Consider the following 13863-nt stretch of genomic DNA (forward strand, 5'->3'; position numbering starts at 1 on the left):
CAAGATTTGTTTATTTTTGGTTCCCGTAGCAAGTCTGCACATTCCCTGAGGACGAGGGTTTTAATTTTTGCAAGTGATGAAGAGGATATTTTCCAAATACTAAGATTCTTTCTTGGTGGCAGGATGATGGTTTCCCATGGAAACAATTATGGAAGTTGTTTGAACTCCAGAGCCTGGCTGCCAAAACAAAACCAAAAACAAAAGGAAGGAACTCAACTATGTCTGAACGTTTATTGAAAACAGCAGCTGGAGTGCCCTGTGCTCTCCGTGGACAGTCCAGGACAGGACAGCATCCAACAGAACCAGAAAATCGGCACTGCTCACCCACAAGGCCCTCAGACCCCAAATCATATGTCTGAATCCCAGTTGCGTGTGTCAAAGAGGCTGTCGGTGAAAATTGGCCTTTCCTGTGTCCTTGGCTTCTGTCCCCTGGGCCCTTCCCTGAAGGCACCCACCTGTGGGCCCAGCACCAGATAGCAGCTCTGTCCTGTCCTTCCCAAATTCAAGTGGAGAGCCGGCCCCTCCCCAATTACGCAAGAACTGGGGCCCCATGGGCATTGTTTTCTCCAAGTTTCCTTCCTACTAGAGGGAATTATAACGGCTTTTAAGTTAAAATAAAAGGAAGAGTAGGGTTTACACTCCAGCTTTGCCTTTTACAAGTTTTGTTCTCTCGGCTGTTAATTTATCCACTTAGAGCCCGACTTCCTCATCTCTCAGGAGGACCCAGGCCCCGCAGGCTTTCTGGGAGCATCAGCTCAGGTGCTCAGAGCACTCAGCACTGGTTACCCTGGTTACCACTGGGCTGTTACCACAGCTCCTCTCAGGCCCCAATCAGAAGGCGGCCAGCTCCGGGCTGCACGGGAAAGGCAGCAGGTGTAGCCAAGTTACCTTAACGACCCTGGTATAAAAGCCTTGGGGGGTTGGCAGTGAGGCTCAGACGTGAGGAGCCTCCTCTCCGGGGAACTTGGGAGAAGTACGGTGCTCAGGACCCTCCCTGACCTGGGACCCCACCCCCCACCCCAGGCCTGCTGCGGGCTGAGGGGGGACCAGCCCCGAGGGGACGGGCCGCTTTCCCAGGTGAGTCCAGCTCAACCCCATGGGGCAGGGGAGGAGTTCAGGCCCCAGGCCTGCTGTGAAGGTGGTCAGAACTTTCAGGCAGGGGTCACCCTGGGCATGTTTTTCTTCCACACGGGGACCCTTGGGGTCACCTCTGGAGAGTGTCCCACTTTGTCGTTCCTTCTGCCATTTTTTCTCCACTTGCACTTTCTAAAATCCCCCAACTCCTCTTTATTCATGCCTTTATGAAAGCGTCCCCATCCCCCACCCGCCAGAAATGAGGTCTTCAGAAGCACGTGGGGGAGGGCGGGGGCCAGGGACCCGGCGTTAACCCGTGCGCTTGCGTCCTGGTGATGGAGGGTTGGTAGGGCTCCAGCGTTTGGTGGTCAGTCTCTCGATTCCGGGGCCACAGAATAAAGTCCTAGAATCGCGGGGTCTGTGGGAAGGGGCCGAGAGGAGCTCGTTTATCCGTTCGGTTAAGGCCTGAGAGCTGAGGCTGCCTGCATGAGATGCAGGTGTGTCGCCCAGGTGGGTGTAGTGAAGGCCGGTGAGGAAAGGCCGGTGGGGGAGCCTTCCTGGAGGTGCAGGAGCCCCGTCCCTCCTGGAGGTTGAGCGAGGGCCCCTCCGGGACGTGGTGGCAGTTCTGGGGGAGCTGCAGTCCTGACGTGTAGATGGGGCATCCAGGTGGGACTGAGCAGGTAGGAGGAGCCCGGGGGGCTGGAGATCTCACCTGAAGAGCTTGGTTTTATGAGCACAGGCCCTGGGGAATCCAGGGAGGAACCTGGGTGTTTTTGAGTTTGAGAAAGAGAATGCTGATGCTACCATAGAAAACATCTCAAAAAAGTGTGTGAGATTACAGCTAGCACAAGGGGAGTGTGTCTACAGGGTGTATGCACTGCGCTCCAAAGGGGCGGGCATGGGAAAGCAAGACACGGCCTCATCTGTGTTTGTTTTTTTAACCGTGTTTTTCAGAGTTTTAGATTTTAGAGCAAAACTGAGGCGAAGTTCCAGAGATTCCCCTCTATCTTCTGCCCCCACCCATGCAGACCCACCCCCACCCCATCAACATCCCCACCAGATGGTGCATTTGTTATAACTGATGACCCTAGATGGACACATCATCCTCACCCAGAGTCCATAGTTGATATTTTAGGGTTCACTCTTGGTGTTGCCCGTTCTATGGGTTTGGACACATGTATAACGAGGTGTATCCATTATTATAACGTCATACAGAGAAGTTTCACTGCACTAAAAATCCTCTGTGCCCCACCTGTTCATCCCCCCAACCCCCAACGACCACTGACTTTTTTTTTTTTTTACTGTCTCCACAGCTTTGCCTTTTCCGACATACGTAATTTTTTTAATAAGAAGAATATATTTATAAATTATTTGTATAATAACAAAAGAGGAAAAGCTGCTTTACTCATTCTGGCCATAACGTGAATAATGTCAGAGGGAGATGGTGGATTCAGGGGAAGTTTGGGGAGGGAAATGTCAGTTTTATGGGCAAGGAGCTGTGGAGGGTATCAGGAGTATCCAGCTTGTGCGAGAGTGAAAAGTTTTGCTAATCTGAGTGAGAGAATACAGGAAACGGAGGAGGAGATGATGCAGGTGAAATGATTTATTGCATCTTGAAATGCTGAGTTTGAGGGTATGAGAGACAGCCAGCAATGAATCAGTAGGTCATTAAAATCCTTCGTGTAATAAACTAGGTTTGAACGTGAAGTGGTGAGACTACCAAATACATAATGTCTACCTGTGCGTAGATGTTAGATATACATTTAACATGGATTTATTTCCAGCTTTTCTGGCTCTGTGAACACTGTTTTGCCTTGCAAAATTGTCACCTTTCAGAGGCAACGATCTCATTCCAGATTTCCAAACTGGCTCAATGTAATTTGTAAATTTGTAACCATCCTCTGAGCAGGTTTACCATCCAAATACATACAAATTTAATCTCCTTGTCTGTGGAGTATATTCCCTGGGACCCAAGGTGCCTTCGTTTGTTTATTTACTTACCAGAAGTACCACTTACTGTATGGTCCATGTTCTCCAACACCTTTAGTCCTGAAGTTTGTTCCCAAAATTTAAATTTATGAAGGAGGCAGGTAGGAACTATTGGCCCAGGAGCAGTTAGGCTGGATGCCCAGGTGCTGCATATTCTGAGGCTCAGGGCTGCATCCCTAATGAGAGGAATGATCCTCCCTTCTCACTGCTCTCCTGATGATATGATGATATCATATCAGCTGATATGATGATACAGGGTTTTACAGATGTGAAATCCTGACCTGTTCACGTAGGTCTAGACTTATGGTCCATCGCACAGTTGGCTGCCCCAAAATGGGGCTTCAGTGGAAAGCAAAATGGGGTGTGGCTGTTTTATACAAGGATATATTGCACTTTTAACTTCCTTCAAGGCCCTCTGGGGAAGTGTGGAAAATGGCCTAGATTTATCTTGATTAGGTATTATTTATAGCATACTGGTTTAATTGGATCTTTCTTTTAATAAAATTGCATGATTTATATTTAAGGCCACTGACTAAATTACTTTCTTTTACACTAGTAGCTGGTAATAATTTTTCATCTCCTCCCCAGACCAATGGCCTTTTCAGGCCTATTTTCCTTGAAATTGGCTACCTATAAACAAATGTCTCTCCTGTGTGTTGTTTTGCAATTGGATGGAATCAACCTACGAATTCACACCAAATTGAGGTCGCTCATATTCCGAGTGTGTTTACAGCGATGTTCTAAACCAACAGTGCTCCAGGCTCTGTTCATCTGTGGACTAGGCCACAACATGCTGGCCCCTGCCTTGTACTTTTTTCTCTTCTCCCTGCACTAATCCTGGAGGTTTGTGTTGTGACCACTTTTCATAGGGGCCATCCGAGAGGTTACACGGTTTTCCCACCATCACAGCTAATTAAATGGCATCACTAGATTCTCCTCAGTAACTACTGTCCCTATTCCTTTGCAGGGATGAATGCTGCTGTCCGAGCTGTCGTGCGCATGGGAATATACGTGGGGGCCAAAGTGTACTTTATCTACGAGGTCAGTGTCACGTCCCCTTCCCGCTTTCTCTGACTCTCAGGAATCGCTGCCTCGTACTCACTTGGGGGCCTCACGCTTGCCTGGGGCTGCTGACTGCAGGCAAGAGGCAGCAGATGACGGGCAAACTTGGGTACCAATAGGGGAGCCCAGGTACCAGGAGAGGTTACACCCCCGGTCTAGAAGCACGTCTGTGAGATTTGTATTAGGGAACAAGGGGAGAAAGGTGATGAAACGGGGCTCAAAATGCCATTTTGATATCCACCTAGTGTTCTTGTAGGATTAATGATATCAAACTGGTTGTATTTATTTGCAGTTCTCATTCCTTACAGAAGTGATATAGTCACTAAAAATGGGGCCTGAATTTGAATAAACATTAAGCTGAATGGGGGGGAGAGTGGCCACTTTGGGCTTTTCATCATTAATGTAAAACCCAGACCACCTCCTTAGTATCTCTTTATGCCTTAACTTCGAAATGAAGCATCTGAAAGCAAACAGATGGCCCATTATCTCCTGCTTTTGAGGTCCTGGCAGCTTAGAAGTAAGTTGTGTTTGGAGGGAAGGCACCCATACAGCTTGGACCACATGATTTATTTCAAAAACTATTAGAAAAAATAACATTTAGTTTTTAAATTTATAAAACAGAATAAAGCTTAAAAATGAAAATAAGAGAATGGTTTTTTTAATTGCTTAATTCTTCCAAAATCACTGTTAGTGTTTTATTCTGATTCTTCCCAGTGTAATACATGTGAAATACCTGAAGGAAATATATGCATTATTAGCACCATAGCAAATGTATTTTGTATACTATGTTTTTTACCTGCCAGTATGTTATGACAATTTTGTATGTGTTAACGTACATTCCACAACTATCGCGTAAATGTCTGTGTAAAATTCCATCAACCTGATGTCTCATCATTTACCTGACCCCTCAGCTACTTGATCCTTGCATTCCTATGCCACCGGCAACATTTAGGTCACTGCCCATTTTTCAACTATCCTAACACAGCAAGCTCTAGGTTAATATTTGAAGCTCTTCTATGCTTTGTATCGTTGCTGTGATCCCAGGATACGGCATCTGCCGAGCTAAAACGGGTGGTCGTCCTAACGGGTCTCAGTGTGTCTTGCCAAAGTGATTTCTTTGTTCCATCCCAGGCCCACACCGGGCACACAGGTGGCACCAACCCTGCCAGTTCTGTGTGTGCGGCCCACCTTGCTGAGAGCTGGCCGGGGCTCCAGAGTCTGTTTACTGAGTCATTTTCTCTACTTGAGAAGTAACTGCTCACAGGTTTTGCTCGTTGGTCCAAATGACCATGTGTTTATCGTTTGCGGGAAAGATGTTTTTTCCTGGGCTTAGGTTTGCTTTTTATCTTTTTATTTATTTATTTATTTTTATTCAAACAGTCACAAAAATTATAATCATTCTCTTCAGTTCACTCAGTCCCATGTAATTAATAATTATTTTTTCATGTTGATCTTTTGTTAGCACTTTTATGAAATCATCTAATGGAAAACCATTAGAGTTCTGAAAAAACATATAAGATTTTTAGAAATTTCACGTAATGTCTGAAACATTTATATTAACATATATTAACATATTTCCATAGAAATAACCCAAAGAAAGTTTAGTATTAGTTGTTCTTTTGTTTGTTTTTTATACTGCAGGTTCTTATTAGTCATCAATTTTATACACATCAGTGTATACATGTCAATCCCAATCGCCAATTCAGCACACCACCATCCCCACCCCACCGCGGTTTTCCCCCCTTGGTGTCCATACATTCACTACATCTGTGTCTCAACTTCTGCCCAGCAAACCAGTTCATCTATACCATTTTTCTAGCTTCCACATACATGAGTTAATATACGATATTTGTTTTTCTCTTTCTGACTTCACTCTGTATGACAGTCTCTAGATCCACCACGTCTCAACAAATGACTCAATTTCGTTCCTTTTTATGGCTGAGTAATATTCCATTGTATATATGTACCACATCTTCTTTATTCATTTGTCTGTTGATGGGCATTTAGGTTGCTTCCATGACCTGGCTATTGTAAATAGTTCTGCAATGGAACGTTAGGGTGCATGTGTCTTTCTGAATTCTGGTTTTCTCTGGGTATATGCTCAGTAGTGGGATTGCTGGATCATATGGTAATTCTATATTTAGTTTTTTAAGGAAACGCCATACTGTTCTCCATAGTGGCTGTATCAGTGCAAGAGGGTTCCCTTTTCTCCACACCCTGTCCAGCATTTGTTGTTTGTAGGTTTTCTGATGATGCCCATTCTAACTGGTGTGAGGAGAGACCTCATTGTACTTTTGATTTGCATTTCTCTAACAATTAGTGATGTTGAGCAGCTTTTCATGTGCTTCTTGGCCACCTGTATGTCTTTTTTGGAGAAATATCTATTTAGGTCTCCTGCCCATTTTTGGATTGGGTTGTTTGTTTCTTTAATATTGAGCTGCATGAGCTGTTTATATATTTTGGAGATTAATCCTTTGTCCATTGACTCGTTTGCAAATATTTTCTCCCATTCTGAGGGTTGTCTTTTCGTCTTGTTTGTGGTTTCCTTTGCTGTGCAAAAGCTTTGAAGTGTCATTAGGTCCCATTAGTTTGTTTTTATTTCCATTACTCCAGGAGGTGGATCAAAAAAGATCTTGCTGTGATTTATGTCAGAGTGTTCTGCCTGTGTTTTCCTCTAAGAGTTTTATAGTGTCCATTCTTACATTTAGGTCTCTAATCCATTTTGAGTTTATTTTTGTGTATGGTGTTAGGGAGTGTTGTAATTTCATTCTTTTACATGTAGCTGTCCAGTTTTCCCAGCACCACTTATTGAAGAGACTCTCTTTTCTCCATTGTATATCTTTGCCTCCTTTGTCATAGATTAGTTGACCATAGGTGCGTGGGTTTATTTCTGTGCATTAATTTTGTATCCTGCAACTTTACCAAATTCATTGATTAGCTCTAGTAGTTTTCTGGTGGCATTTTTAGGATTCTCTATGTATAGTATCATGTCATCTGCAAAGAGTGATGGCTTTACTTCTTCTTTTCTGATTTGGATTCCTTTTAGATCTTTTTCTAGAACTTCCAAAACTATGTTGAATAATAGTGGTGAGAGTGGACATCCTTGTCTCGTTTCTGATCTTAGAGGAAATGCTTTCAGGTTTTCACCACTGAGAATGATGTTTCCTGTGGGTTTGTCATATATGGCCTTAATTATGTTGAGGTAGGTTCCCTCTATGCCCGCTTTCTGGAGAGTTTTTATCATAAATCGGTGTTGGATTTTTGTCAAAAGCTTTTTCTGCATCTATTCAGATGATCATATGGTTTTTCTGCTTCAATTTGTTAATATGGTGTATCACATTGATTGATTTGCATATATTGAAGAATCCTTGCATCCCTGGGATAAATCCCACTTGATCATGGTGTATGATCCTTTTAATGTGCTGTTGGTTTCTGTTTGCTAGTATTTTGTTGAGGATTTTTGCATCAATACTCATCAGTGATATTGGTCTGTAATTTTCTTTTTTTGTAGTATCTTTGGTTTTGGTATCAGGGTGATGGTGGCCTCATAGAATGAGTTTGGGAGTGTTCCTTCCTCTACAATTTTTTGGAAGAGTTTGAGAAGGATAGGTGTTAGCTCCTCTCTAAATGTTTGATAGAATTCACCTGTGAAGCCATCTGATCCTGGACTTTTGTTTGTTGGAAGATTTTTAAGCACAGTTCTAATTTCATTACTTATGATTGGTCTGTTCATATTTTCTGTTTCTTCCTGGTTCAGTCTTGGAAGGTTATACCTTTCTAAGAATTTGTCCATTTCGTCCAGGTTGTCCATTTTATTGGCATAGAGTTGCTTGTAGTAGTCTCTTAGGATGCTTTGTATTTCTGCCGTGTCTGTTGTAACTTCTCATTTTTCATCTCTTAATTTTATTCATTTGAGTCCTCTCCCTCTTTTTCCTGATGAGTCTGGCTAATGGTTTATCAATTTTGTTTATCTTCTCAAAGAACCAGCTTTTAGTTTTATTGATCTTTGCTGTTGTTTTCTTTGTTTCTATTTCATTTATTTCTGCTCTGATCTTTAAGATTTCTTTCCGTCTACTAACTTTTGGTTTTGTTTGCTCTTCTTTCTCTAGTTCCTTTAGGTGTAAGGTTAGATTGTTTATTTGAGATTTTTCTTGTTTCTTGAGGTAGGCTTGTATAGCTATAAACTTCCCTCTTAGAGCTGCTTTTGCTGCATCCCATAGGTTTTGGATTGTCATGTTTTCATTGTCATTTGTCTCTAGGTAATTTTTGATTTCCTCTTTGATTTCTTCAGTGATCTCTTGGTTATTTAGTAACGTATTGTTTAGTCTCCATGTGTTTGTGTTTTTTACGTTCTTTTCCCTGTAATTGATTTCTAATCTCATAGCGTTGTGGTCAGAAAAGATGCTTGATATGATTTCAATTTTCTTAAATTTACTGAGGCTTGATTTGTGACCTAAGATGTGATCTATCCTGGAGAATGTTCCATGCACACTTAAGAAGAAAGTGTAATCTGCTGTTTTTGGATGGAAATATAAATATTTATATTATAAAGATATTTATATTATAAATATAAATATTTTTAAATATTTAAATATTTATAAATATCAGTTAAGTCTATCTGGTCTATTGTGTCATTTAAAGCTTCTATTTCCTTTTTTATTTTCATTTTGGATGATCTGTCCATTGGTGTAAGTGAGGTGTTAAAGTTCCCCACTGTTACTGTGTTACTGTCAGTTTCCTCTTTTATAGCTGTTAGCAGTTGCCTTATGTATTGGTGTGCTCCTATGTTGGGTGCATATATATTTATAATTGTTGTGTCTTCTTCTTGGATTGATCCCTTGATCATTATGTAGTGTCCTTCCTTGTCTCTTGTAATATTCTTTATTTTAAAGTCTATTTGATCTGATATGAGTATTGCTACTCCAGCTTTCTTTTGATTTCCATTTGCATGGAATATCTTTTTCTATCCCCTCACTTTCAGTCTCTATGTGTCCCTAGGTCTGAAGTGCGTCTCCTGTAGACAGCATATATATGGATCTTGTTTTTGTATCCATTCAGCAAGGCTGTGTCTTTTGGTTGGAGCAATTAATCCATTCACGTTTAAGGTAATTATTGATATGTATGTCCCTATGACTATTTTCTTAATTGTTTTGGGTTTGTTTTGTAGATCCTTTTCTTCTCTTGTGTTTCCCACTTAGAGAAGATCCTTTAGCATTTGTTGTAGAGCTGGTTTGGTGGTGCTGAATTCTCTTCTGGCTTGTAGAGTTTCTGCTGCAAAATCAGCTATTAACCTTATGGGAGTTCCCTTGTATGTTATTTGTCATTTTTCCCTTGCTGCTTACAATAATATTTCTTTGTCTTTAATTTTTGTCAATTTGATTACTAGGTGTCTTGGTATGTTTCTCCTTGGGTTTATCCTGTATGGGACTTGCCCTGCTTCTTGGACTTGGGTGGCTGTTTCCTTTCCCATGTTAGGGACGTTTTCGACTATAATCTCTTCAAATATTTTCTCATGTCCTTTCTCTCTCTCTTCTCCTTCTGGGACCCATATAATGCAAATGTTGTTGCATTTAATGTTGTCCCAGAGGTCTCTTAGGTTTTCTTCATTTCTATTCATTCTTTTTCTTTATTCTTTTCCTTGGCAGTGAATTCTACCATTCTGTCTTCCAGGTCACTTATCCGTTCTTCTGCCTCAGTTATTCTGCTATTGATTCCTTCTAGTGTAGTTTTCAGTTATTGTATTGTTCACCTCTGTTTGTTTGTTCTTTAATTCTTCTAGGTCTTCGGTAAACATTTCTTGCATCTTCTCGATCTTTGGTTCCATTTTTCCCCCCCACCCCCCGAGGTCCTGGATCATCTTCACTATCATTATTCTGAATTCTTTTTCTGGAAGGTTGCCTATCTCCACTTCATTTAGTTGTTTTTCTGGGGTTTTATCTTGTTCCTTCATCTGGTACATAGCCCTCTGTCTTTTCATCTTGTCTGTATTTCTGTGAATGTGGTTTTTGTTCCACAGGCTGCAGGATTGTAGTTCTTCTTGCTTCTGCTCTCTGTCCTCTGGTGGATGAGGCTATCTAAGAGGTTTGATGGGAGGGACTGGTGGTGGGTAGAGCTGACTGTTGCTCTGGTGGGCAGAGCTCAGTAAAACTTTAATCCACTTGACTGTTGATGGGTGGGGCTGGGTTCCCTCCCTGTTGGTTGTTTGGCCTGAGACAGTCCAACATAGGAGCCTACCTGGGCTCTTTGGTGGGGCTAATGCCGGACTCTGGGAGGGCTCACGCCAAGGATTACTTCCCAGAACTTCTGCTGCCAGTGTCCTTGTCCCCATGGTGAGCCACAAACTCCCCCCCCCCGCCCCCACCGCTGCCTCTGCAGGAGACCCTCCAACACTAGCAGGTAGGTCTGGTTCAGTCTCCCCTGGGTTCATTGCTCCTGCCCCTGGGTCCCAATGCACACACTACTTTGTGTGTGCCCTCCAAGAGTGGAGTCTCTGTTTCCCCCAATCCTGTCGAAGTCCTGCAATCAATTCCCACTACCCTTCAAAGTCTGTTTCTCTAGGAATTCCTCCTCCCGTTGCCGGCCCCCCAGGTTGGGAAGCCTGACGCGGGGCTCAGAACCTTCACTCCAGTGGGTGGACTTCTGTGGTTAAGTGTTCTCCAGTCTGTGAGTCACCCACCCAGCAGTTATGGGATTTGATTTTACTGTGATTGAGCCGCTCCTACTGTCTCATTGTGGCTTCTCCTTTGTCTTTGGATGTGGGGTATCTTTTTTGGTGAGTTCCAGTGTCTTTCTGTCGATGATTGTCCAGCAGCTAGTTGTGATTCTGGTGTTCTTGCAAGAGGGAGTCAGAGCATGTCCTTCTACTCCGCCATCTTGGTTCCTCCTTCCGGTTTGCTTTTTAAAATTGTGTTTCTGTGGGCTTGGGGTTTGTATTCACCTGATTAGGACAATGTTGAAACAGTGGGTCTTATCAAAGCCTTTATAGAGCTATAGTTTTGTTGTTTTCTATTGGGATATGTTTAGGGTCAAACTGTCCTCATGCCCGTCTGTCCTGGGCCTTGCCTGGCAGCCATGGCCCCACCATTAACATGGAGGGAGCACGTTAGCCGCCGTGATGAACTCGCGTACCTTGCTTCTTCCCCTTCCTCTGACCTTGAAGCTGATTCTTTTCCTGCTGCTACTGGAGAGTGTGCCTGGCATACAGGTTCCTCTGCCTTTTTGTTTTATTTTACTTTGGGGAGGGGTTGCTCTGCCCTAGAAATTGAGAGAAGGCACCCCAGGCTGGCCTGATGAGTGGACGTGCTTTAAACATCTGAGGGTGGAGCACCCTTAGATCAGGCTTTTCTGTTCTGAGTAACAAAATGCTTTCAGACTTGCAGTAGGCGAATGTCCTTAGGCTTCCGGTTTGCAGCCTGTTCCCCAGGAAACCTTTGATCACCCAGCCCACTGCCCTTCTTGTTGCCTCCCTGGCGGGGATGAAGTTCCATCCCTACAGTGACTCATTTGATCTTCAAGACCAACTTGCAGGTCCAGGAGGGAAGGGAAGGAAGTCGGTTTAGTTACTTCATTGAGGAAGCGGACTGGTTGTGGGTGGTTCAGTTTCTCTGTGTCAGTCCTCGGTGCTGGTAGGGCTGAGATGGGAGCTCACACCCCCATCAAACCAGTGATGGGGGCATGTCTCACCCCCAGACATTGGTGCCTTGGAGACAGTCTTTGATCATCCCGTTATTAGGGGGCTGGTGGTGCCACTGGCATCTCGTGGGCCAGGGATGCTGCTCAACATGCCACATCACGTGGGATGCGTCAGGGATGCCGAGAGTCAGTGATGCCCTGCCTTAAACCAAGGGCCACATCTGTGTTTGGCATGAAAGTCGGTGGGAGGAGTCGAGGGGTGGGGCATCTGTGGGTACTGCAACCAATGTAGTGCCTGGTCAACTTTACATCATCTTTCTCAGATCAAAGGGTTTTGTTGTTTTTGTTTTGGTTTGGTTTTAGTTTTTTATTGGCACTGTGTCCTGCGGCTGTGTCTGTATTCTGGGGACATTGTGGTATATTTTGACTTATACCTACCAGACTTTGTACATTTCAAAATGAAGGAATTGAAGGGGAATGTATCAGGTGGGACTGAGCCTACCAACATTTAGACTCCCTTTTAAGAACATTTGGGCTCACTTTGGAGAAATCTCGACACAGAGAAGCCAGATTTATTCCCACGTTGCCAACCAGAAAGGGCTCCTGGGCCCACTTTACTCATGGGTAACGGGGATCTTATTCCTGATGTCCTGGGGCTGCACTCTTCACGTCCTCTCAGGATGAGGGTGAGTGGGGGTGAAGGGACGGTCGGTGGGTGGGAGCCCCGCTTCCTGCCCACCCTCAGGTGGGCCGTAAGGCATCCTGAGTCTGAACAGATACACCCCCTTTAAGGGAGCAGGGAATTCTGTGGTTCCTCCGTCAGGAAGATGCCAGAGAGAACCCTTGTGTGCAGCAGCATCGGAGTGAGTCTGATTCTCATGATAACCGCTTTACGGGCATCTCAGAGCATCCAACTGAGCACAGCCTTTGTGGGTCGGCCCTAGGAATGGTCAGAACTTTGAGATTCGTATGTTCTGGAGGGAAATAGAAACAGCCTAGAGGTGGACACAGTTGAACCGAAATCGCCTGTTAGGAGGTGGTGCCGTGCTTCTCATGACACCCCCTCCCCACCCCAAAAAGAGTGATTCTAGTGAACAGGGCCTGTTGTTTACGTCCCCATGGAAGGGGGTCCTCAGTGTCAGCCTTGCCTCAGGGATCACTCAACCCAGGGCCTGGGCACTGACAGTATCAACATTATCTCCCTAAATCCAATCATCCTTTCACTACAGGTGTAATGACTCTGCGTCTGTAATTCTGGAATCCAAAAATCTCTAAAACCTGCCAGTTTTTCCCGAACTCATTTGGGCAGCAATCCTTGGTGGAGCTGCATGTAACCCGGACTCGCCCTCTAGTGTGACTGTCCCCGGGGCGGTGGAGGGGGCAGGAGGGGAATGGGGAGGCTTGTTCACGCTGCTGACAGTGCCAGGTGACACGTAATGTCCATACTGCTTCTTAAAATCCCAGCCTTCAAAATTCTGGCACACTTCCCGCCCCTAGGGTTTGGGGAAGCGATTGTGGACCCACATATGTAGCCAATGGCTGGGAATCGACACGTTAACCTGGCCCTGCTTCCTCGTCTGTCTGGTGAAAATCATATTTACCCTTCCTGCACTTGGAAGAAATCTGTGCACAAACCGGGCAAGGGGGCCATGATGCTACAGGTGCCTTCGACTCCTCTGGTTGTTGCCAGGCACAGAACTAGGGGCTCAGGTGAATCACTTCCCTGTGGACCGTCTCAGGACTGTGGACGTCCACATGTCTGCAGTCTGGGCCACATCCCGTCGGGCATGGCTTCCTTCCTGGCCGCAGCAGTGTTGGCACCTGCAGCTGGAGGATCTGGGGGGGTGCAGGTGCTGGGCTGTGCACCCTGGTTAGAGCCTCTGCCCACCGGAAGCCAGGACCACCCCCAAGCCCACAGCAGTGACAGCCGGAAATGTCTCCAGATGTCAGCAGATGTCCTCTAGCTGGGGACCACCATCCTATACCCACTGGGGCTCAAATTTAGAAGACGTTTGGTTTTGTGTATTTTTTTTTAAAGAATCTTTGGTAATTTATCCAACACATTTGTCCATGCCTAGTCTAGTTTCTAAGTTCAGCTAGAGCTTT

General features: G+C 44.6%; 1 protein-coding gene across 1 annotated transcript in view; it reads left to right on the forward strand.

The window, feature by feature from the left end:
- The window catches only part of PFKP (phosphofructokinase, platelet), a 139536-nt gene that overhangs the window by 9732 nt on the left and 115941 nt on the right, over positions 1–13863 (forward strand). Inside the window, exon 2 of the mRNA XM_082833391.1 lies at positions 4031–4104. Within this exon, the coding sequence (XP_082689517.1) occupies positions 4033–4104 (72 nt within the window). The 5' untranslated portion in view covers positions 4031–4032. The remainder of the gene's footprint in view (positions 1–4030; positions 4105–13863) is intronic.

The sequence above is a fragment of the Leucopleurus acutus genome (genome assembly GCF_964270905.1).
Source record: "Leucopleurus acutus genome assembly, chromosome: 1".
NCBI lineage: Eukaryota > Metazoa > Chordata > Mammalia > Artiodactyla > Delphinidae > Leucopleurus > Leucopleurus acutus.